General features: G+C 66.4%; 9 protein-coding genes across 9 annotated transcripts; 5 read left to right on the top strand and 4 right to left on the bottom strand.

Annotated features, from left to right (window-relative positions):
- Positions 1-5: 5 nt before the first annotated feature.
- On the top strand, positions 6-3,618 carry MJAP1_000847 (uncharacterized protein; the record flags this gene model as incomplete). The annotated part of the gene is made up of 2 exons (XM_060264814.1): positions 6-467; positions 490-3,618. 2 exons carry the CDS (start codon positions 6-8, stop codon positions 3,616-3,618), a joined length of 3,591 nt encoding a protein of 1,196 aa, XP_060120797.1.
- A 50-nt stretch (positions 3,619-3,668) lies between these two features.
- On the bottom strand, positions 3,669-4,883 carry MJAP1_000846 (uncharacterized protein; the record flags this gene model as incomplete). The annotated part of the gene is made up of 1 exon (XM_060264813.1): positions 3,669-4,883. One exon carries the CDS (start codon positions 4,881-4,883, stop codon positions 3,669-3,671), a length of 1,215 nt encoding a protein of 404 aa, XP_060120796.1.
- Positions 4,884-5,262: 379 nt separating this feature from the next.
- On the top strand, positions 5,263-8,613 carry UBP15 (ubiquitinyl hydrolase 1; the record flags this gene model as incomplete). The annotated part of the gene is made up of 1 exon (XM_060264812.1): positions 5,263-8,613. The coding sequence occupies one exon, from the start codon at positions 5,263-5,265 to the stop codon at positions 8,611-8,613; it is 3,351 nt and encodes a 1,116-aa protein (XP_060120795.1).
- Positions 8,614-8,617: 4 nt separating this feature from the next.
- MJAP1_000844 (uncharacterized protein) lies at positions 8,618-9,442 on the bottom strand (the record flags this gene model as incomplete). Its single annotated transcript, XM_060264811.1, has 1 exon — positions 8,618-9,442. One exon carries the CDS (start codon positions 9,440-9,442, stop codon positions 8,618-8,620), a length of 825 nt encoding a protein of 274 aa, XP_060120794.1.
- A 57-nt stretch (positions 9,443-9,499) lies between these two features.
- MJAP1_000843 (glucosamine-phosphate N-acetyltransferase) lies at positions 9,500-10,055 on the top strand (the record flags this gene model as incomplete). Its single annotated transcript, XM_060264810.1, has 2 exons — positions 9,500-9,595; positions 9,618-10,055. The coding sequence occupies 2 exons, from the start codon at positions 9,500-9,502 to the stop codon at positions 10,053-10,055; spliced, it is 534 nt and encodes a 177-aa protein (XP_060120793.1).
- MJAP1_000842 (ribonuclease III) lies at positions 10,056-11,005 on the bottom strand (the record flags this gene model as incomplete). Its single annotated transcript, XM_060264809.1, has 3 exons — positions 10,056-10,200; positions 10,223-10,749; positions 10,772-11,005. 3 exons carry the CDS (start codon positions 11,003-11,005, stop codon positions 10,056-10,058), a joined length of 906 nt encoding a protein of 301 aa, XP_060120792.1.
- A 335-nt stretch (positions 11,006-11,340) lies between these two features.
- On the top strand, positions 11,341-13,515 carry MJAP1_000841 (uncharacterized protein; the record flags this gene model as incomplete). Its single annotated transcript, XM_060264808.1, has 1 exon — positions 11,341-13,515. One exon carries the CDS (start codon positions 11,341-11,343, stop codon positions 13,513-13,515), a length of 2,175 nt encoding a protein of 724 aa, XP_060120791.1.
- Positions 13,516-14,180: 665 nt separating this feature from the next.
- On the top strand, positions 14,181-16,183 carry MCD1 (sister chromatid cohesion protein 1; the record flags this gene model as incomplete). The annotated part of the gene is made up of 2 exons (XM_060264807.1): positions 14,181-15,755; positions 15,833-16,183. 2 exons carry the CDS (start codon positions 14,181-14,183, stop codon positions 16,181-16,183), a joined length of 1,926 nt encoding a protein of 641 aa, XP_060120790.1.
- MJAP1_000839 (uncharacterized protein) lies at positions 16,184-19,781 on the bottom strand (the record flags this gene model as incomplete). The annotated part of the gene is made up of 2 exons (XM_060264806.1): positions 16,184-18,769; positions 18,795-19,781. 2 exons carry the CDS (start codon positions 19,779-19,781, stop codon positions 16,184-16,186), a joined length of 3,573 nt encoding a protein of 1,190 aa, XP_060120789.1.
- Positions 19,782-20,092: the final 311 nt, after the last annotated feature.

Here is a 20,092-nt window from a genome sequence, read left to right as displayed (position 1 = left end):
TCGCGATGTCGGCGCTGGGCTACCGAGCGGCGCGCGAGCCACTGCTCCTGCTGCAGGACTCGGTGTTCCGTGTGCGGCAGTTTGTGCAGACGCTCTCGCCCAGCGCATCCGATGCGCTGCGCGCCGACCCCTATACGACGCCGGTCGCCGCCGGCGTCGACCGCGAGACGGAGTACGTGTACTGTGCGGCACCCGCGCGCTGCTTTGTGTGGCGCAGCAACAGCCCGAATCCCACCTGCTACGAGTTCCGCGCAGGCGGCGACGACGGCCGGCTGCCGCACGTCGTGATCCTGCCGCGGCCGCTTAATGAGAGCGCCGAGCCGGCTGTTTTGCTCGCCAGCCCTAGCGGCCAGGTGCGCTTCTGGGACGTGGTCTCGGACGCGTTCACGACGGCCGACGCAGATATAGTCACGGCGCAGCTGCCGCTCGAGCCCGGCGAGGTACTTACGGCCGCCGCCCGCATCGATGTACGTCGCTCTACTCACCCAGCCGAGCCAAGCCGTGTTTGGAACGAGCCACGCACGCCTCTTTCGCGTGCACGCGTACGTGCACCGCGGCGAGCACCACCTCGCCCATGCGCTCTACTCAGAGGCGCGCGGCCTACTGCGCCGCTGGTTCGCCGCCGCGCCCGCCGGCCACACCGAGGCGATTACGAGCCTCGCGGTCGGGCCGTGCCAGGACGACGCGCTGCACGTCCTCCTCTATGCCCTCAGCGCACGCACCGTGCAGGTGTGGCGCGTGCCACTCGCGGGCTCCGGCGCCGCGGCGAACCACGCTAAGCTGCTCGTCGCCGACGACCAGCTGCACAAGACGATTGCCAGCCGCGCGATGTATGCGCGGGGCGCCCGGTACAGCGCGGCGGCGAGCGCGCACCTGTCGCTGCTTGCCTCTGCGCCGCTCGGCGAGGGACGCGCAGTGGTTCTGTATGCAGACCGCAGCGGCGAGCAGACGGTCGCCTACGGCCTCGCACTGGTCTCGGTTCCGACCGACGGCGCACTTACCGTGCACCAGGTCGTGCCGCTCGAGTACGCGGCGCCGGCGGACCCCCGCCCCGGCGCCGCGCCGCGCCTCGATGTGTCGCCGAGCGCGCCGCACGTCGCGTGCATCTCGTTTGACGACGCGCTCGTCACGCAGCTCCTTTCCGACACGGCCGGCACCGTGGAGGAGACGCTGTACCTCAAGCCCGGCGCGAACCGCGTGCTGGGCGCGTGCCTCGTCCCGGTGCACGACCGCGCGCACACCATCCGCTGGGTTGCACAGACGTCGACGAGCGGCGTGCTGCTCGTCGACATGGACATCAGCCAGGCCGAGCAGCTTGCGCTCGACCAGCAGCCGTCGTCGCCGCAGATGCACGCGTCGCGCATCGCGCGCCTGCAAGAGCGCCTCGAAAAGGTGGTGTGGTTCGGCGAGGACGCGTCGAATCCGCTGCAGCTCGACGCGCTCCCGGCGACGCTCGATACCGGCCTCCTCCAAGCGGCCGCCGAGAATTTGAGCAGCGACTTGGTGCAAGGCACGCTTGCGTGCATGCCGCCGTCCGTCGACCTGCGCACGGCGCTCGGCCAGCGCGTCGCGTGTGCCAAGCGCCTGGTTGGGCTCATTGGTCAGAACGGCTATTTGATGCAGCTCTCGAAAACCTCGCGCTTCCAGCTGCGCTGCGATGCGGAACTTTTGGCGGGCGCAAGCGATCTGTGGCGCTTCTACGACGATAGTGTGCAGAGCGGCGCCACCGCGCACGTCCTCCCCGCCGCAATCCACGCGGCGCTGGGGCAGTCGGACGCCCACGACGCGGAGCGCCACTTTTTCGAGCGCGATATCACCCGCACGCCCCGCCTGCTCGAGGCGCTGCTTGCGCGCGTCGCGCACGCCGAGGCGCCGGCGGTCGTCGAGACCACGCGCCTCGTCCTGGCGCTGCGCTTTGGCGCGGCGCGCTTCCGCGCCGAGCACGGCGAGGCGTACGCGCTCGAGGCCGCGCCGCCGGTGCCCTACGAGCCGTGGTTCGCGCACGCGTCGAGCATCGAGCTGCTCGAGACGCTCTTTCGCGCGACGCTCCCGCTGCTCCAGCGTCCGGAGCGCAGTGCAAAGCCCACGATCAAGCACGCTGAGCTGCGCACGCAGCTCTGTGCGCTCGCCGAGTTTGCGATGGACACGTACGACGCACGCATCGCTTTCCTCGACGCGGCCGCGCGCGACGACACGAGCGACGGCGCGGCGCCTGCGCTCGATGCGACGCGCGACGCGTACGACCACGCGCGGCCTGCGCTCCTGCACCCCCTCATGGAGATCGGGCGGGCGGACAAGGCGTTTTCGCTTGCGGAGCAGCACCACGACTACAAGACGCTCACCGAGCTGTGCTTTGCCGAGGTGCGCGAGGGAAGCGGCAAGCGGGCAAAGCACGCGCACCCCGCGCTGCACGAGCCTGCCGAGGTGCGTGTCGAAGAGTACCTCGACCGCTACGGCATGCCGTTCGCCGACGAGCTGTACCAGTACTATATCCAGCACGGCGCATACCGCAAGCTGTTTGAGCCGCAGCCCGAGCACGCGACACTGGTCGTCCAGTTCCTCGACGCGCATCCCCAGTACAGCCGCATGGCCTGGATCCAGGACGTGCTGCTGAGCCGCTTTGACCGCGCGAGTGACGTGCTCCAGCGGTGTGCCAAAGACGAGAGGGAGGATATCCGCGCAAAGCACGCGATGCTCAGCCTCGGCAAGCTCGCGCAGCTCGCGACGCTCCCCGACCTCGACGCACAGCTCGCGGACGCCTCCGAGCAGGCGACGCTCGAGGCGTGGGACGATGCGCTGGACCTCGTGCACGTCCAAAAGCGCCTGCAGCACAAGTGGCTCGACGCGGCGCTCCTGCCCAACGCGCAGCCCGAGGTGGTGGCGGAGCGCGTGGCGCAGACCGTCGCGCCGCAGCTCGCCGAGCGCCCCGCGGTGCGTGCGGTGTTTGTCATGCTGGCCACGCTCCTGCTCTCTGGCCAGGTGGCATCCGGCGAGGACATGATGGACATGCTTGCGCTGCAGGACGCGTCGTACGCGGTGCCTGCGGACGCTGCGCTGAGCGACTTTGCAATCGCCGCGCAGGTCTATGTCCGTATCGACGCGTCGCGTGAGCGCAAAGAGGCCGCGCTCGCGCTGCTCTGGCGCCGCCTGTACCTCCAGGACGACTGGTACGCGCTGAGCGCGACCGCGCAAAAGACCGACGAAGGCGTGCTGAGCGAGGTGCGCAGCACGGTCGCCTTTGCGACGGTCCAGGCGGTGCTTGCGAACGAGAGCACCGCGCCGGTCCTCCTGAGCCCCGAGCAGGCGTGTGCGATCCCCCCGCCGTCGGTCGCGATGCTTGCCGAGCGCTTCAGCGGCCTCCCCGCCGCGCAGCTCGAGCAGCTGCACGCCGCGCTGCAGGACGAGCACGCGGCGCTCACTGCGTGCGTGCACGAGACCAAGCTCGGCGCCTTTTTTGCGCAGGTCCTCGCGCAGCCCGTGCCTGACGACGCGATGGCCGAGGACCGCGCCGAGCTCGCCGACGAGGTCGACGAGGACGCGTTTGATACCTACCGAGGCCAGAGCGTCCCCGGCGGCGCCGTCTTTGACGAGCCGGTCGACGAGGAGGCGCTCGTATAGACACGTAGTATGTCTTGATCCCATCATGCTATGACTATGTGGCGACACGACTACTGGCGGCTGCGCAGCGCGGCCGTCTGCGCCTTGCGCTGCGCACGCTTCTTTTCGACCTGCTTGCGCTTCGCCTGCTCGGCAGGGCTGAGCTTGTCAAACTTTTCCTGCTGCGCCTTGCGCCGCGCCTCTTCGCGCGCCTCCTTCTCGTCCTCCTCGCTGAGCTGTGCGACCTCCTTGTCGAGCAGCGCGTTGACCTCGGTGCGCGTGCGCTTGAGCGCCGCCTGCGTCTCGGGGCGCAGGGCCATCAGGTTCTCGCGGCCGGTCGCCGTGAGGTGCAATGCGTCGATCACGTCAAACACCGCAGTGAGCACCGGCAGCTGTGCCTCGGCCTCGGCCTTGCTGCGGGGCAGGCGCAGCGTCAGCGCAATGCGCTCCTGCAGCGGCACGGCGCCGTTTTGGGGGCGCTCGCTCGGCTGGTCGGAGCACACAAGGCTCACGACAAAGCGGCCGCCGGGACCGTTGAGCGCGTCGACGAGGCCGAGGCGCTTGCGCTGCTCGTCGCCGCGCTGGCCGCTCTCGCCGAGCCACTTGTCGGTCACGTTGCCGGTCTCGGCGGCGATCGCAAAGCGCTCGTCGAGCGCGCGCGCGCTCGACGCGTTCTCGCCGTCGGCGACCTTGGCAAAGCTCAGGTCGAAGCGGCCCGCACGCACACGCTGCAGGTCGTGCTTATCGATCACGGCAAACGTGCCGGTCGGCGTCCTCTCGTTGTGCGGCAGGCGGAACGTCAGCGTGACGTGGTCCGACACGCTGAACGGCGTCGCGGGGAGCGCGAGCGCGTCGTACAAAAAGCTGCCAATGTGCATCAGCACGTCGTGGCGGGGCTGCAGCTTGAGCGTCGCGTGCATGTACTCGACGCCGCGGCGACCCGACGCAAAGAACATGGCGTCTGCCGCGCCGTTCCACACGAGCTCGGGCGCGTCGGCGCTCGCGCCGACCTGCGCAAACTCGCCCTGGAGCGCGCGGCCAAACACCTCCTCGAACGGCTGCGCGGCGCGCTGGTTGCGCCAGCGGCCGACGAGCGCGAACAGGCCGTAGACCACGGCGAGCGCCACGAGCACGCCCTGGATGTAAAACTGGCTCGGGTAGAAAGCCACGTTAAAGCTTCCGATCTGCCCCTGCCACATCGGCACCTCTTCTGGGCGCACGAGGTTGCGCAGAGGGTCGATCGCCGTCTTGAGCGGCTCCGTGAATCGCTCCAGAAGGGCCTCCATCGTCGTGAGAAGGTGCCACGTGGTATCGGCCGAGCTCACAGCCATGGTGCCAGCGCATGGGTGGCGACGGCGGCGGCGACGACAAAGGCGGCGGCGCGACGGCGATGGCGACGCGTATAGACCCACTATGAACTACCTAGACCATAGCACCAAAAGCCGGCCCTCCGGGCACGTTCGGGGACAAAGGCATGTGGAGTAGGGGCGGTGGAGTGGGCGTCAGCGTTCCCTTCCACTTCCACGTTGCGGCCCATACGCACGGCCCGACCTGAGGTGTCTGCAATTGTGACAGAGTGCTGATTCTGTCACCCCATACTGTGGATGGTGCGTGTACTGAATAACACAGGACCCCTACTTGGACGCCACGTTTGAGTCAGCGCCGATGGACAAAGACACGATGGGCGTCGACGAGGTGCCCGAGGTCGATGCCGCGCCCGCGCAGCGCGTGAGCGTGATGGACCACAAGGCGTTTGTCGACAAGTACCTCGCGGATTTGGGGCAGGAGGAGGCTGATTTCCAGGTGTGCCACTGGCCGATCAAGTCGTGGCACGCGCTCGAGAAGCGCATTACCGGCCCCGAGTTTGAGTGTGGCGGCCACCGCTGGCGCATCCTCCTGTTTCCGTTTGGCAACAGCAATGGACAGCCGTACGATATGGTGTCGGTGTACCTCGACTATGCGGATAGCAAGGACACACCCGAGGGATGGCACGCGTGCGCGCAGTTCGCGCTGGTCATCTCGAACCCCAACGACCCGACGCTCTTCTCGACGAGCCAGGCGCACCACCGCTTCACTGCGGAGGAGATGGACTGGGGCTTTACGCGCTTCAACGAGTTCCGCAAGCTCGCGGTGCCGCTCGACAACCGCGTGCGCCCGATCATCGAGGACGACCAGGCAGTGGTCTCGGCGTTTGTGCGCGTCTTGAAGGACCCTACCGGCGTTCTCTGGCACAACTTTATCAACTACGACTCCAAGAAGGAGACGGGGTACGTCGGTATGAAGAACCAGGGCGCGACGTGCTACATGAACTCGCTCCTGCAATCGCTCTACTTTATCAACTACTACCGCCGCGCCGTGTACCAGATCCCGACGGAGAACGACGTGCCGTCGGACAGCGTCGCGCTCGCGCTGCAGCGCGCATTCTACCTGATGCAGACGTCCGACCACCCGGTCGGGACCACGGAGCTGACCAAGTCCTTTGGCTGGAAGTCGCTCGACTCGTTCCTGCAGCACGACGTGCAGGAGTTCAACCGTGTGCTCCAGGAGAAGCTCGAGACAAAGATGAAGGGCACGGATGCCGACGGCGCCATCTCGGACCTGTTTGTGGGCAAGATGAAGAGCTACCTGCGCTGCGTGAACGTCGAGTACGAGTCGTCGCGCACCGAGGACTTTTACGACATCCAGCTCAACGTCAAGGGAATGCCGAACCTCGAGGCGTCTTTCTGGGACTACATCCAGGTCGAGATGCTCGAGGGCGACAACAAATACCAGGCCGACGGCTACGGCCTGCAGGACACCAAGAAGGGCGTCATCTTCGAAAAGTTCCCTCCCGTCTTGCACCTGCAGCTGAAGCGCTTCGAGTATGACATGGAAAAGGACACCATGGTCAAGATCAACGACCGCCACGAGTTTCCCCTCTCGATCGACCTCGCGCCGTTCGTCGAGAAGGAGCACCAGAACGAGCCGTGGGTATACAAGCTGCACGGCGTCCTGGTCCACTCGGGCGACCTGCACGGCGGCCACTACTTTGCGCTCATCAAGCCCGAGCGCGACAGCGGCTGGTTCAAGTTTGACGACGACCGCGTCACGCCCGCGACCGAAAAAGAGGTGCTCGAGGACAACTACGGCGGCGAGCTGCTCACGCCGGGCGCCGCCAAGGGCAACCTGTCGGCCACCGCGCCGGTGCGCACCATGAAGCGCTTCACCAACGCCTACATGCTCGTCTACATCCGCGAGTCGGAAATCGGCGAGATCCTCAAGCCGTTTGGGCCGGAAGACACGCCGCCGCACCTGCGCGAGCGCCTTGAAGAGGAGCGCCTGCAGATGGAGGCGCGCCGCCGCGAGCGCGAGGAGCAACACCTCTACCTCACCGTGCGCATCGTGACCGAGGACATCTTTGCGTCGCACCAGGGCTTTGACCTCGCGACGTTTGACGACCGCGTCACGAAGCCGACCGAGCTGCCGACGTTCCGTGTGCTCAAGACGGAGCCGTTTGTGCACTTCAAGGCGCGCCTCGCGCAGCAGTACGACCTGCCCGAGCAGGCGATGCGCCTCTGGGTGCTGGTCAACCGCCAGAACAAGACCGTGCGTCCTGACACGGTGGTGCCCGAGAGCGATCCCGCGCTCACCATGGAGACGGTGCGCGACCGCATGGCCTCGCGGCAGCACGACCTGCGCCTCTTCCTCGAGGTGCTGCAGCCAAACGCGCTCGCGACGACGCACCTCGACATCGCGGCGCCCGGCAACTCGATCATGATTTTCCTCAAGTACTTTGATACCTCGCGCCAGTCGCTTCTCGGCGTGACGCGTATGTATGTGCAGCGCCAGATGAAAGTCGGCGACCTGATCCCGACGATCAACGAGCTGATGCGCTGGCCGCCGACGACGCAGGTGAAGCTCTTTGAGGAGATCAAGCCCGGCATGATTGAGCAGCTCAAGCCCAAGGCGACCTTTATCCAGAGCGAGATCCAGGACGGCGATGTGATCTGCTTCCAGATCGAGCTCTCGGAGAAGGACGCGAGCGACTACGAGCTGCAGTCGCTCTACTCGAACCCTGTGCAGTTCTACGACTTTTTGCAGAACCAGGTGCGCCTGCTGCTCAAGCCGCGGTTCAAGGACACGCCATACACGGACGAGGTCGAGCTGACGCTCAGCAAAAAGATGACCTACGACATGCTCGCGGCCAAGGTCGGCGAGCGCCTGAAGCACGATCCGCTGAAGCTGCGCTTCACGACCGCGAACGGCCCCAACGGCACGCCGCGCACGGTGCTCAAGCGCACGGCGAACCAGACGATCAACGAGATCATCCAGACGTCGTACCTGCAGGGCCCCGCGAGTCTCTTGTACTACGAGCTGCTCGACGAGAGCATCATTGAGCTCGAGACGAAGCGCGCGCTCAAGATTACGTGGATGGGCGCCTACAACAAGGAGGACTCTACCCCGCATCCCTTCCTCCTGCCCAAGACGGCGACAGTCCACGACGTGGCCGACCAGCTCGCGAAGCTCGTCGAGCTCCGTCCGGACGGCACGCAAAAGATCCGCATCTTTGAGTCGGCGGCGCTCGGCAAGCAGCAGCGTGAGCTGTCCCCGACTGACACGGTGAACGCCATCCCGGACGGCGTCGAGCTCTTTGCCGAAGAGGTCTGGCCCGAGGAGCTGGCTACGGGCGAGGACGACAAGCTGGTGCCCGTGTGTCACTTTACCAAGGACATTATGCGCACCCACGGCGTCCCCTTCAAGTTTGTGCTGAAGAAGGGCGAGCGCTTTGCAGACACGGCCAAGCGCCTGCAGGAGCGCATGCAGGTCCCGGAGAAGGACTTTGCCAAGTACCGCTTCGCCCTCGTCCAGCTCTCCCAGTACAAGCAGCCGATGTACCTCGAGGACGACGACGTGCTGTTCGACCACAAGTTCCTGCCGGACGACGTGGTGGGCGTCGACCACATCGACAAGAGCGGCCGCGCCAACCGGTACGGCCAGACCGCCGCACAGGACCGCGGCATCCGGATTCGTAACTAGTAGCCTACGGCAGAGAAGAGTGGAGATGATCCGCGAGCGACGCACGCAGCGGCGCACTAATGTCGGGACGCACACCGACGTACGCGAGCAGCAGGTGCATCGGCATCGCAAAGGGAAGTGCCGCCACCGACGCAGGCACATTGCTCACCACCGTACCGAGCGGCTTGTGGTCAAACTGCAGCGTAAGCGTGTACGCGTTGTCAGTGCGCTGCACAATCAAGTCAAGCATCTTGCCTTTTGGCACAGAGCTCTTGGGGAAGAGCGCTTTCAGGTCGCGCAGGTTGCTCGCGAGCACAGACTCGGCGTCGCGCGTCAGCAGGTAGGGGCTGCTTTCCTTACGCGCGTCTTTCGCGCGCACGTTGATCGCGCGCACGAGGCCGTCGCGCAGATGGTTAAAGTCGGTCGAGCGCACGGGCATGATGCGCACCGCACACGGCACGCCACGCTCGAGCCACTGCGCAAATTGGGCCTCGAGGTCCGCCGGCGGAGCGAGCGAGCGCATCGACTCTGCCAGCGCGCCTTCTTCGACATAGATGCCGGCAACATAAACGTGGATTCCGATGAATGTCACTGTGCGCACGCCGAGGCCGACAAGCCGCAGCGTGCTCTTCCCTGCGGTCATTTCGGCAGGCAGCGCCATGGACGTCGCCTTGTCCTGCACCAGGCGCTCGGTGCTCGGCGGCGCGTCAAGGTACAGCGGCGCAGCAAGCGCAGTGGCGCCAAGGATACCAGCAGTCACCGCACCGGTGCGCACCCACGGACGCGCCTGCATCCGCGCTCCCTGGCGCATCGCCCCCGCAAACGCCCGCATTGTCACAAAGCGCATCATGGTGGTACCACGTGGTGGCCCAAGCGTCGCCACGTGCGCACCAACCTCCCTCTCGCCATGCCGTTCACCGAAGACGCTGCGCTGGACCTGTCGTTCGACCCCAAGCTGATCCCTGCCGAGCTCGACCAGAAGCTCGCGCAGCACGATCTACACGTACGTGTGCATCCTGACGCAGATCCGTCCGCTCGCCTCGAGCGACTATGCGCGCGGTCACATCCAGGTGTTGGCTTCGCTGACGAGTGTTGTGGACCCCGGTGAGGACGCGTGGAAGACGCGGTACCAAGAGCTGGCGGCCTCGAATGGCTCCGCGAGCAAGTACTTTGTCGTGGTGATCGTGTCCAAGAGCAGCGACAAGCTCGTCGCGACTGGCACCGTCTTTTTGGAGCCCAAGTTCCTGCGCAACCTCGCGAGCGCGGCGCACATTGAGGACATCTCGGTGGACAAGTCGATGCAAGGCAAAGGCGTCGGCAAGGTTTTGATCCAGGCGCTCACGACGCTCAGCGAGAACGCGGGTGCGTACAAGACTCTGCTCGACTGCAGCGACGACAACGTTGCCTTCTATAACAAGTGCGGCTACGAGGTCAAGGGCGTGTACATGGCCAAGTACAAGTAGTTAGGCCTTGAGGATAAAGTCGCGCACGATATCCATAAAGTTCTTGGGCTGCTCCGCCTGGCACCAGTGCCCGGTCGACATCTCGACGAGCTCCATGTGCGGGAAGTACGCCTTGCACAAAGGAATGTTGTGTTTGTTGATGTACCTGGGTCAGTAGCGGCACGTACTTGCTCTTGGTTCCCTTGATAAAGAGCGTGGGGCCGTCCCACTGGCGCTCGGGCGCCTCGCCGTCCTTGCCCGGGGCGTACGGGAAGCGCCCAATCTCGTCGAGGCTTTTGATCATCGTCTCGACCGGGATGCGGAAGTGCATCGCCCCCTCGGTGCGCTTCAGGTTCGTCAGGAGGAACTGGCGGATAGACAGCTCCGGCTCGACCTTTTCGAGGATCTTGTCGGCCTCGCTGCGCGACGTGACGTTCGCCTTGTCGATCTCGAGCATCGCCCGTGCGTACTCCATAAACTCGGACGAGATCGCGCCTTGGGCGGGCGACATGTCGACGCTGACGAGGTGTGACAGAGCGTCTTTGCGCAGCTCGGGGTCGAGTGCCATGGACATGACGACCTTGCCGCCGAGCGAGTGGCCGATGAGCGCAATGTCCGAGAGCGACTGCTCGTCAAAGAAGCGCTTGACATCCGCAGCCATTTCCGCGTACGTCATCGAGTCGGTGTGCGCCGATGCGCCATGGTTGCGCAGGTCCTGTGTGAGGTCGGACACGTACCAGCGAGTAGACCGGCACGCCATAGTCCTTGGCCATCGCCTTGGCGATCGTGCGCCAGTTTTGTTTCGAGCCGTAGAGACCATGGCACACGACGAGGCCCTTGGTGTGCTGTGCGACGGGGCGGTCGGTCGACGGCGGCTCCTGGACCTCGTACGAGAGCTCTACGGTGCTGCGCGACACGGCGCTCGTCGCAAACGTGCGCGGCGCCACACACGGGCGCGCACGCGCCAGCATCGCACCCAGGCGCTGGGACCACATTGCTCCACTTGTCATGGTCGGAAGGAAAATCGTGATCGACTATGTCGCTATCTAGTCTACCGTAGGCGTGCGATCGGCATGTCGATCGCACGCATGCCCGTACGTGCGCCGCCGGTCCAGCGCAGACCAGAGGCCCCCTCGTACCTCGCGAGGTCCCTGGCCTTGACTCGGCCGAGTCCGAGGAAGTCCGGCGCTGCGCCATCATCGACAACGGCAAACGTGGGCGTATATTGTGGGCGTCAGACAGGTATTCCTGCGTCCGAACCTAGCTAGAACACTATTCGCGCAGGGCATGGCCCTACGTTTTTACCATGTCCAGAAATGACCAGTGGCTCCTCCAGCAGCCACAGCACCAGGCGGCTGTACTAACCGACCCCATGTCCCGCACCTTTTCGCATGCGGGCAAGGCCGGGGCAAGTGACGCGGCGTCAGTGCGCGCCGCCTCGATCTACTCGTCGAGCTCTGCAGATGCTCGCTCTGTAAACTATATCCCCCCGCCGTCGGCGTACCACCCCCGGCCGGCGACACGCAAGGCGAATGGCCCTGCACTCAAGACCGTGCATACGTACACGGGCGCGTCGGGCAAGCTGCTCGTCCAGCTGCATACGCCGCCGCAGGCCCTGCCGACGTACATGGGCGGCTCCAAGTCGCGTGGCCGCGGCGCCGTCGTCGGCCGTGTCGTGCTGCACTGCACCGACAAGGACAAGGCGAGCGAAGTGCGCATCAAGCTCAAAGCCGTCGTATCTGTACATGTCCCCAAGTCGTCGCAGGCGACGGATGGCGACATGACGACATTTTCGGGACTGACGCCATCGAGCGTGTCGACGTCGACTCGCGAGCAGGTCCTGCTGCAGCTCGACCACCGGCTGCGTGCCGCCGACGCCATGTTCCGCGTCTCGGACAAGTCTGCGGCGCAGGCGAATGCGACAGGCAAGCTCGACCGCAACGGCCTATACGAGTGGAACTTTACGTTTGATATCCCCGAGCAAGGTTCTGGCAAGAGCACGCTCCCGGTCGTCTTCCCCGGCGTCGGCGCGCACTACCCCTCGAGCTACGTGCTAGAGAGCGATATCAACCGCGGCAAGGCCAAGGAAGAGTGGGCGAGTGTCAAGTGGTACATCAAGATGACCGTCGAGCGCCCCGGGCTCTTTCGCTCGAATGACCGGCTGCTCGTGCCGTTCATCTACCTGCCCCCGCCCCCGGAAAAGATCAGCAGCACGCTGATCCGGCGGCAGGCGCTCTCGATGCAGATCCAGCGCGTGGTGCGCGCGGCGCACGGGCCGGTCGTCCTCCCTCCTGGCCTCGCCGAGCCGGCGGGCAAGTGGCACACCGAGTACTTCCAGCTGAGCCAGTCGTCGCTCGGCCAGCCGGCCAAGCGTTCGTTTGTCGATAAGCTCTTTGGCGCAAACAAGCCCAAGGACGAGCGGTGGGCCATCTCGCTGCCGAGCGCACCGCTCGCCGTCTTTCCCCTCCGCGCAACAATTCCTTTTGTTCTCACACTGGTGCACAGTGCAGGGATGCCGCTGGTTGTCCATCCCCACGTCTTCCTTGTACAAAAGGTGCACCTACGAGCTCGCTCCAATGCGGCGCATACCCAATACATCTCGCATGCCAAGGTCCTGGCATCGCCCGCGACCAAGAGCGGCATGCAGCAGTGGTTCGGCTGGGTGCAGTTCCCGAGCTGGTGCAGTCCTTCGTTCGATACGCCGCTACTCTCCCTCGAGTACTTTTTGCAGGTGAAGCCGCTGAACACGGCAATGGCCTCGGTGCTCACCACGATCCCCGTGGGCCTCTACTGCGCGCCGCCGCGGCTGGCACAGGCGCGCGAGAACGCACACGCCCAGGGCCAGCTGCCCGCGGCACGGCCGGTGCCAGCGCCGCCTGCGTCGTCGCGCCCACCGAGCGTCATGTCGATGCCGATGGCACCGGTGCGTCGCCCGGTAGACGCGATGAGCGTGCACAGCGTCCAGACGCTGCCGCAATCGTCGCCGCCGTCGTCGCGGCGCACGTCGATCGCGTCTGCAGGCCGTGTCGCGGGCCGGCCGATGCCGCCGCCGATGCCGATGGACCCGCACGCAGCCGGCGTCGCGGGCATCGGGCGTGCGCACCTCCCAGGCGCCGATCCGAGCGCCGCGCCGCCGCCTCACCCTGCTCTTCCCGATCCCGGAGCACTACACAATCCCTACGACGACTCGACCCCCGCGCCCGCGCCCGCGCCCGCGCCCGCGACCCCCCCGCGGCCTACACAGCCCGCAGCTGCGCCGCAACCAGCGGAGGCGAGCATGCCGCAGCCTGCCGCGTATGCAGAGTCGCTTGCTCCCCCGCCCGACGACGCGCCGCACGATGCGGGCCCCCTCACCGCCGAGCAAGAACAGGCGTGGACTATGGACATTCTTGCGAATGCGTACGACGACGATGGCGCCGGTGCCTTTGAGCTTCCGCCCTCCTACTTTGAAGCGACCGGCATCGAGGACCACGACGAATAGAGAGCAGCACGTGACGCATTGGTTTTCTCTGCCCACCGCCATGCGCGTGGGCCAGTCCTCGGTCCGAAGGCCGCTGGTACTCGCCCTAACACTGTTTCAGTTCTGCGAGTGGGAAGGTCCGCGTACGCCTCTTTTTCTTTTTCCGTTTGTGAGGAAGCATTCAGCGTGCGTGTCGCGGGCGGCGTAGGGTAGAGTATGGCCGCGATGAGCCCCTCGGGGTGAGCATGGCGGCGGTCGTTGCAGCTCCTGCTGGGTGGGGTGCGTAATGCCCCGAGCTGGCCCGCATCAGCAATGACACCCGCGCAGCTACCGTGGCGCTTTCCCCGGCTTGCCGCTCGGAGACACACGGGGCGCGGCTGCCGGGTCTGGAACCGGGTCTGCTCGACGCGGCCGCCGTCCGCTGTTCACGTGCTTACAGTCATATCACTACGTCGTACCGCGCGCGCACGCTGACTTGTGAACTATCGAGGGAAGAGGTCGCTCTGGCTCTGCCAGCGCTTGAGTGCAATCAGTGGCGCCTCGCAGAGGCAACTCGACGCGAGACTACTCTTGGACCGAGGACGCTTTGCTCATAGGCCAATAGATGCACGTGACATGTGATGAGTGATTCGCCCACGCGACGCGTGCGCGCGGCGCGCGTCGCGTCGGGTTGCCTCTTGTCCAGGATGCCCGCCACGGACGCGCTCTTTGCAAAGCAGGGGCCGCTGGCCAAAGTATGGCTGGCGGCGCACTGGGAGCGCAAACTCAGTAAGACACAGCTCCTGCAGACCAGTATCCCGACGAGCGTCGAGACCATCGTCGGCGACGACGACGACGACGCGCCGGTCGCGCTGCGCCTCAGTGGCCAGCTTTTGCTCGGTATCGCGCGCATCTACTCGCGCAAGGCCAAGTACCTCGAAGACGACTGCAATGATGCGCTGCTGCGTATTCAGGTCGCGTTCCGCAGCGCAAGCGCGGTCGTCGACCTGTCCCACGACCAGCTGCACCTGTCGCGCACTGCCATTACGCTACCGGATACGTTCACCGCCGCGGACCTATTCATGCCCGAGCCGGTGTGGGCGAACGCGGCGCTCCCCGACGCGGCGGCGCGCAGCAAGCACATGGCGCGGCCTGCCGACATCACACTCCCAGACGCGACGCTCGACGCACTCGATCAAGATATACCCCACGGCAGCGACGCGCTGCTCGCCAGCCCTCTACCGGAGCTGGATACCTCGGCGCACTTTGACCTCGGACTCGAGGACGAGTCGATGCACCCCCCGGCGAAGCGCGCACGCGAATGGAAGCCGCGCCGCTCCGCGCGCCGCTCCTCTGCACGCCCAAACGCGGACCTCTCGCTGCCGGACATTGACGCAGACGACTCGTTTGCCAGCGTCGGTGTCGGCCGTGATGCGGGCGCGCCGATCGTGGACGCTGCCGAGCACGTCCGCGCGCTCGTCGGCGACGTCGACCTCTCGATGGACTTTTCGATGGACTCGGGCATGGCGCCTATGGAGCTCGAGGCGCCGATGCACGCCTCAACGCCGCCGCGCGAGCGTGCGACCACGCCGCTGCACGACGTGACGTTTGAGCAGGCGATTGCGGCCAACGCACAGCTCACGCCACGCACCGCGGCCAAGCTCCGGAGCGCCGCGCTGCTCCGTGTCGAGTCGGCGCTCCAAAAAGGGCCGCGCAAGCGCCCGGTGCAGGACCGCGTCACGGACATTGGCCGCTCGCACGTCCTCCAGGTGCGCAGCGCCGCTGCGACAATGAGCACGAGCCCGCACGAGCTGCGGTGCCTCCCAGCGACGCGCGCCGAGCTCGCGCTGCTCACCGCGCCCAAGAACGCAGCGCGCGACGTGCAGCAGACGCTGTCCATGACATGGGGCGCCGTCGTGCCGCGTATCGACTCTGCCTTGCAGGCTGCGATGCAGCTCACCGCGCGCAAGCAGCGTGTCGACCTCCTTGCACCCCACCAGGACAAGCAGCACTGGCTGCGCCAGGTGCACGAGCAGGCCGCGCGCCAAAACGTCGACGACGAGTACCCCCACGAAGTCGGCCGCCGCCAGTCTGACGCGCCGTGGCTCACCGACGAGGCGCGGTTTGCGGACCTGAGCAGCGAGACGATGCGCTCGGCGGCGGACACGACCGCCGGCGAAAAGACGCTGCCGCCCGCCGACTTTACGCTCGGCGACCTGCCCGAGCTCCCCCCGCTGAATGACCGCCCTGAGCCGCCGGCGCCCCGCCCCGAGCCGATGGACGTCGAGGAGCCCGAGCTGCGCCGCTCGACGCGCCGCCGCGACACGGGCGCGCTCGACGCGCCGGGCGGCCTGCCGAGCTGCGCCTCGGCACGCCCGAGGCGGAAGAGACCGAGTGGCACGCGGCGCCCGTCTCGGACGCGCAGCCCCTCGCGGCGTTTGAGAGCCGCGCGCAGGAGCAGCCCAAGGACGCGTCGCTCGCGGCCTGGGACGCAAGCACGCTCCAGGCGATGCATGTCCTGCGCAGCACGATGCACGACGAGCAGGCGAGCTTCCAGCGCCTGTCGCACAACGCGAGCCGCCGCGCGGCTGCAGGCTTCTTCTTCGAGATGCTCGTGCTCGGCACAAAAGACTGTGTGCGCCTGCGCCAAGACGAGCCGTACGGCGACGTGCAGATCGAGGCCAAGCCGGCCCTGTATACTTCTCCATAGCTACGACGCAGCAAGGGTCACGAGACACGACCCAAACGGTATATACCATTGCGTACCCTCCTCGCTCGGCACCCGCACCATCTCTTCGATGCGCGCAGCGAGCAGCGGCAGCCGCGACGGCGGCGGCGCATCGAGGTCGGCCAGCCGCTGGCGCACGCCGGCGCCGATCAGCTGCTCCAGGGGGAACGGGACGCGCTCGAGGTGCGGCAGGCTCTGCGACGGCGAAAAGTCCACCGGATTGAACCGAGGCACGCGCATCCGCCACGCCTCCCAGCGCGGCGTCGCGCGCGCGTCGCTCGGCGCGGTGCTCGGCGCGGCGGGCGCACGCCGCACACCGAGCACCCACCGCGGGGGTACTGTGAGCAGGTCGGCTGCGCCGCGCGTGTTCTCGACGCTCCCGAGGAGCACAAAGCTCGGTGTATCGCCCTCGGTGTGTGCGCCAACAAACCACACGCGGTTCGCCGTCGCGGCCAGGAGAACGGGGTGTGCGAACGTGCCGCCAACACGCTGCAGCCGCTTCACTGCGCCGTCGCCCGGCGCGAGCGCAAGGCTCGCGGTCGGCGTCTGGGCGACCTCCCAGAGGTGCAGCACGCCGCTCTGGTCGCCCGCAATGAGCCACGGCTTCGTGCGCCGCTGGGGATGCCGCGGCGGCGTGAGCGGCGTGGCGGCGGCGGCCGCCCCGTCCTCTTCTGCGTCGAGCACAAGCGCACAGCGGCACAGCGCCGGCGCCTGGACGTGGCGCAGGGGGTCGGCCGCTAGGGTATCGGTGGCTTGCTTGGACGGCGCGACGGAGAAGAGGACAAGCTGCCCTTTCGCAGAGACGACGCCACACACGTCGGCCGCGGCCTCGACCGTGATGTACGTCCAGGCAGAGGTCGGCAGCGGCGGCGCAAGCGCGTACGCACTCGCAATTGCCGCCGGGCGCGTCCAGCTCGTATCCTCGTCTGGGATCGGGGGGATGCCTCGCCACGCAAGCAGGCGGCCGTCGCGGTGGAAGGTGACGAGCGTCTCGTTGCGGAACGACACGTTTTGGACCGGCGCCAGCGGGCTCTCGCTCTCGGTCGCGTCCATCAGCAGCTGCAGACCGGGGAGCGCCACGACCGATACGCGCCCAGACGCCTGGCCGAGCGCAAGGAGCGCGCGGTCGCCGGACGCGGCAAGGGCCATGGTCAGGATGCGAGAGCCGTCCGGCGCGGCACCCGCGTCGGTGCGCAGCGCCGCGAGTGCCGCGAGCGATGCGCGGGGGCCGTGCGCGGTGCGCAGCGTGTTGCACACGTCCGCGCTCGCGACCCATGTGCCGTCGGCGCAGATCGCATGCAGCGGAGCAGGGTGCAGCTCGTCGGTGAGCGCCTCGACGTGCACACGCAGCGCGCCATGCGCCTCGGACGCTGCGCGTGGGCGACCCGGCTGCAAGAGGCTCTGCAGCCCCGCGTCCGCGCCATCCGACTTATCCTGTTGCGTCTCGAGGAGGTCGGCGTCCTTGCGCAGGTAGCGCAGCACGACGGACATGATGAGCATCGTGCCTGCGATGGGGCACACGACAAACAAGAACACGAGAAAGAGCGTCGCGCCGCGCCGGTGGAAGAAGAGCTGCTCGAGCCATGGGCCCGGCGGTGTGTGGCCGTTCCCCGAGAGCGACTTGTCGCGCAAGACGACAAGCGCCCACGGCTCGACGACCATGCGCACGATCGATGCTTTCTCGGGATTGATGGCGGCCCACAGCGCGCCGTACGCGCTCCCTTGAAGAGCATCGGCCACGTCGCCCTTCTCCGTATCCGCCGTCATACCGAAGGGCGCAAAGAGGAGCGAGGCGAGGTAGGCCCGGGCGGTGCCGTCCGCGGCAAAGTAAAAGACGGTCGTGAGCACGACCGTCGCCACGATCGAGAAGCGCAGCGAGCGCACAGAGCGCGTCCGCCACAGCGCGCGTCCGCCCGACATGAGCAGGCCGACCGCCGAGCGCGGGCGGTACGGCTCGTGGGGCGGCTGTGCATCGACCATCTGCGTCTGCGGCGCAGACGCAGCGCTGGCGCCTTGCAGGAGGACCTCGGCGAGCTCGAGGCGCTGCATGTCGATGCTCAGGACCGTCAGGAAAAAGGTCATTTGCATAAAGTAGTCGACGACGAGCGTGCAGATCGTAAAGAGACAGAACTGCAACACGGCAGGGACGCGGATCGTCGACGCAAGGAGGATCAGCAGCACAATGTCCGACAGCGCGGTAAGGGTGATGGGCCCGGCGACCTGCGACAGGCCATACGCAATGCGGGCGTGCATCGTGAGCGAGACGGGCGTGTTGGTAATCGTGCGGATCATGAACAGCATCGACTCGGACCCCACGACGACAATAATAAACGGCAAAATCGACCAGGGGACAGCCGTGAGGCGGATGCCGAGCAGAGCACACACGCTCAGACTCATGATCAAGTCGAGCACCAGCTGCACCGACCCAGTAAAGGCAATACCGAAGCGCGAGTGCAGGCGGCGCATCTGCACGAGCCCGCGAAAAATGAACGACAGGAGGATCATGTAGCCCCCGGCGACGACCGAGATGTTGAGCGTCGGCCGCGCGGTGAGAGACTGTGGCTTAAACTGGGTCAGAAAAAGAAGAACGTACGCGAAGAAACGTCTCGCCCGGCCCGACGTGCGTCGGCACAGACAGCGTCGCCTGGTCGGTCTCGGCGGCGGTCGCCTCGACAATCGCGCGCCAGTGCGTCCAGATGTCCGGCGAGTCGTGCAGGAAAAAGGTCAGCACGAGGTACTCGGCGCGCGAAAAGAGGGGGAGGTACGGCCAGCGGCTCGCGAGTGTCGTCGAGTACAGCAGCGGCATCGTGCTGTTTGCGACCAACGGCGCGACAGGCGGCGTGACCACCGCACGCACCGGGCTCCCAGAGTACGACTTGGCAGGATGCCAGTCCGCATGCACCGCCTCGGCGCTCCTGTGCCAGTAGTCGAGGGGCGACAGAACGAGGCACTGCCCGTCCGACTCGACGCAGCTAATCTCGCTCAGTGCGAGGCGGCGCTCCAGCGCGTCCTGCATACGCTGTGCGGCCAGCAGCGCGTGTGGTTCGAGCATGCCGTACGGCGAGCCACCGCCCTGCTGGACGGCCTTGGCGGTGACAAGGACCTGGGCCATGTGCACGGTCGGCGCGTCCGCTCTGTCCTCGGGGTACGGCACGACCTCCAGGGACGGCGTCTCGTCCCAGAGGAGGCGCAGATCGTGCACCGCATAGCTCGTGTCGCTGCGCTGCACCCGGCCGCCCCCCAGGATATCCGACAGGGACACGAGCGCCACGTCCCAGATGTTGGTCGGCGCGAGCGCCCCCCCCACGCATGCCGCGGGCTGTTCTGCGAGTACACGGTGGCGCTCGACGCACGTATGCGACGACGGCCCAAGCGCCGCCGACTCGGACGTCGTCAAGAGGTACATGACGACTGCGGGGTAAAAGAGCGATGCAATGACCAGGTTGCACAGGAGCAGCGTGCGTGTCTGGTGCCGCGAGATCCATCTCCCGTGGTGTGCAAACCTGCGTGTGAGCGAGGCGCGTACGCGCTGCTCGATGCGTTCTGCAGCGTCCGCCCAGCGGCGCCATGCAGGGGCCATGCGCCGCTTGGACGAGCGACGCGCGCCCGCAGTCTCTGGTGCACTGCGCTGACTCCATTCAGTGAGCTCCAGGGCAGCTGGGCTCCCCGACGCATTGCTCAGCTTCCGTCGGCGGTGGAGCATTATTCATGCATGCTTGCAGCCAGCAAGGTGTCCACTCAGCCGCCGCGCATTACACCATATTATTTTGGCGCAGAGCGCCAAAAGAAAAACCATGGGATCCATACCGCTTGTTCTCTACGCGCTACATTGCTCTCTACCAAAGTGACTACGACGGAGCATTGAGCGCCTGTTCCTAGCGTGCCAAGCGG

Source organism: Malassezia japonica, chromosome 1 (assembly GCF_029542785.1).
Source record: "Malassezia japonica chromosome 1, complete sequence".
Taxonomy (NCBI): domain Eukaryota; kingdom Fungi; phylum Basidiomycota; class Malasseziomycetes; order Malasseziales; family Malasseziaceae; genus Malassezia; species Malassezia japonica.
This window is presented reverse-complemented; position numbering and strand designations above follow the sequence as displayed.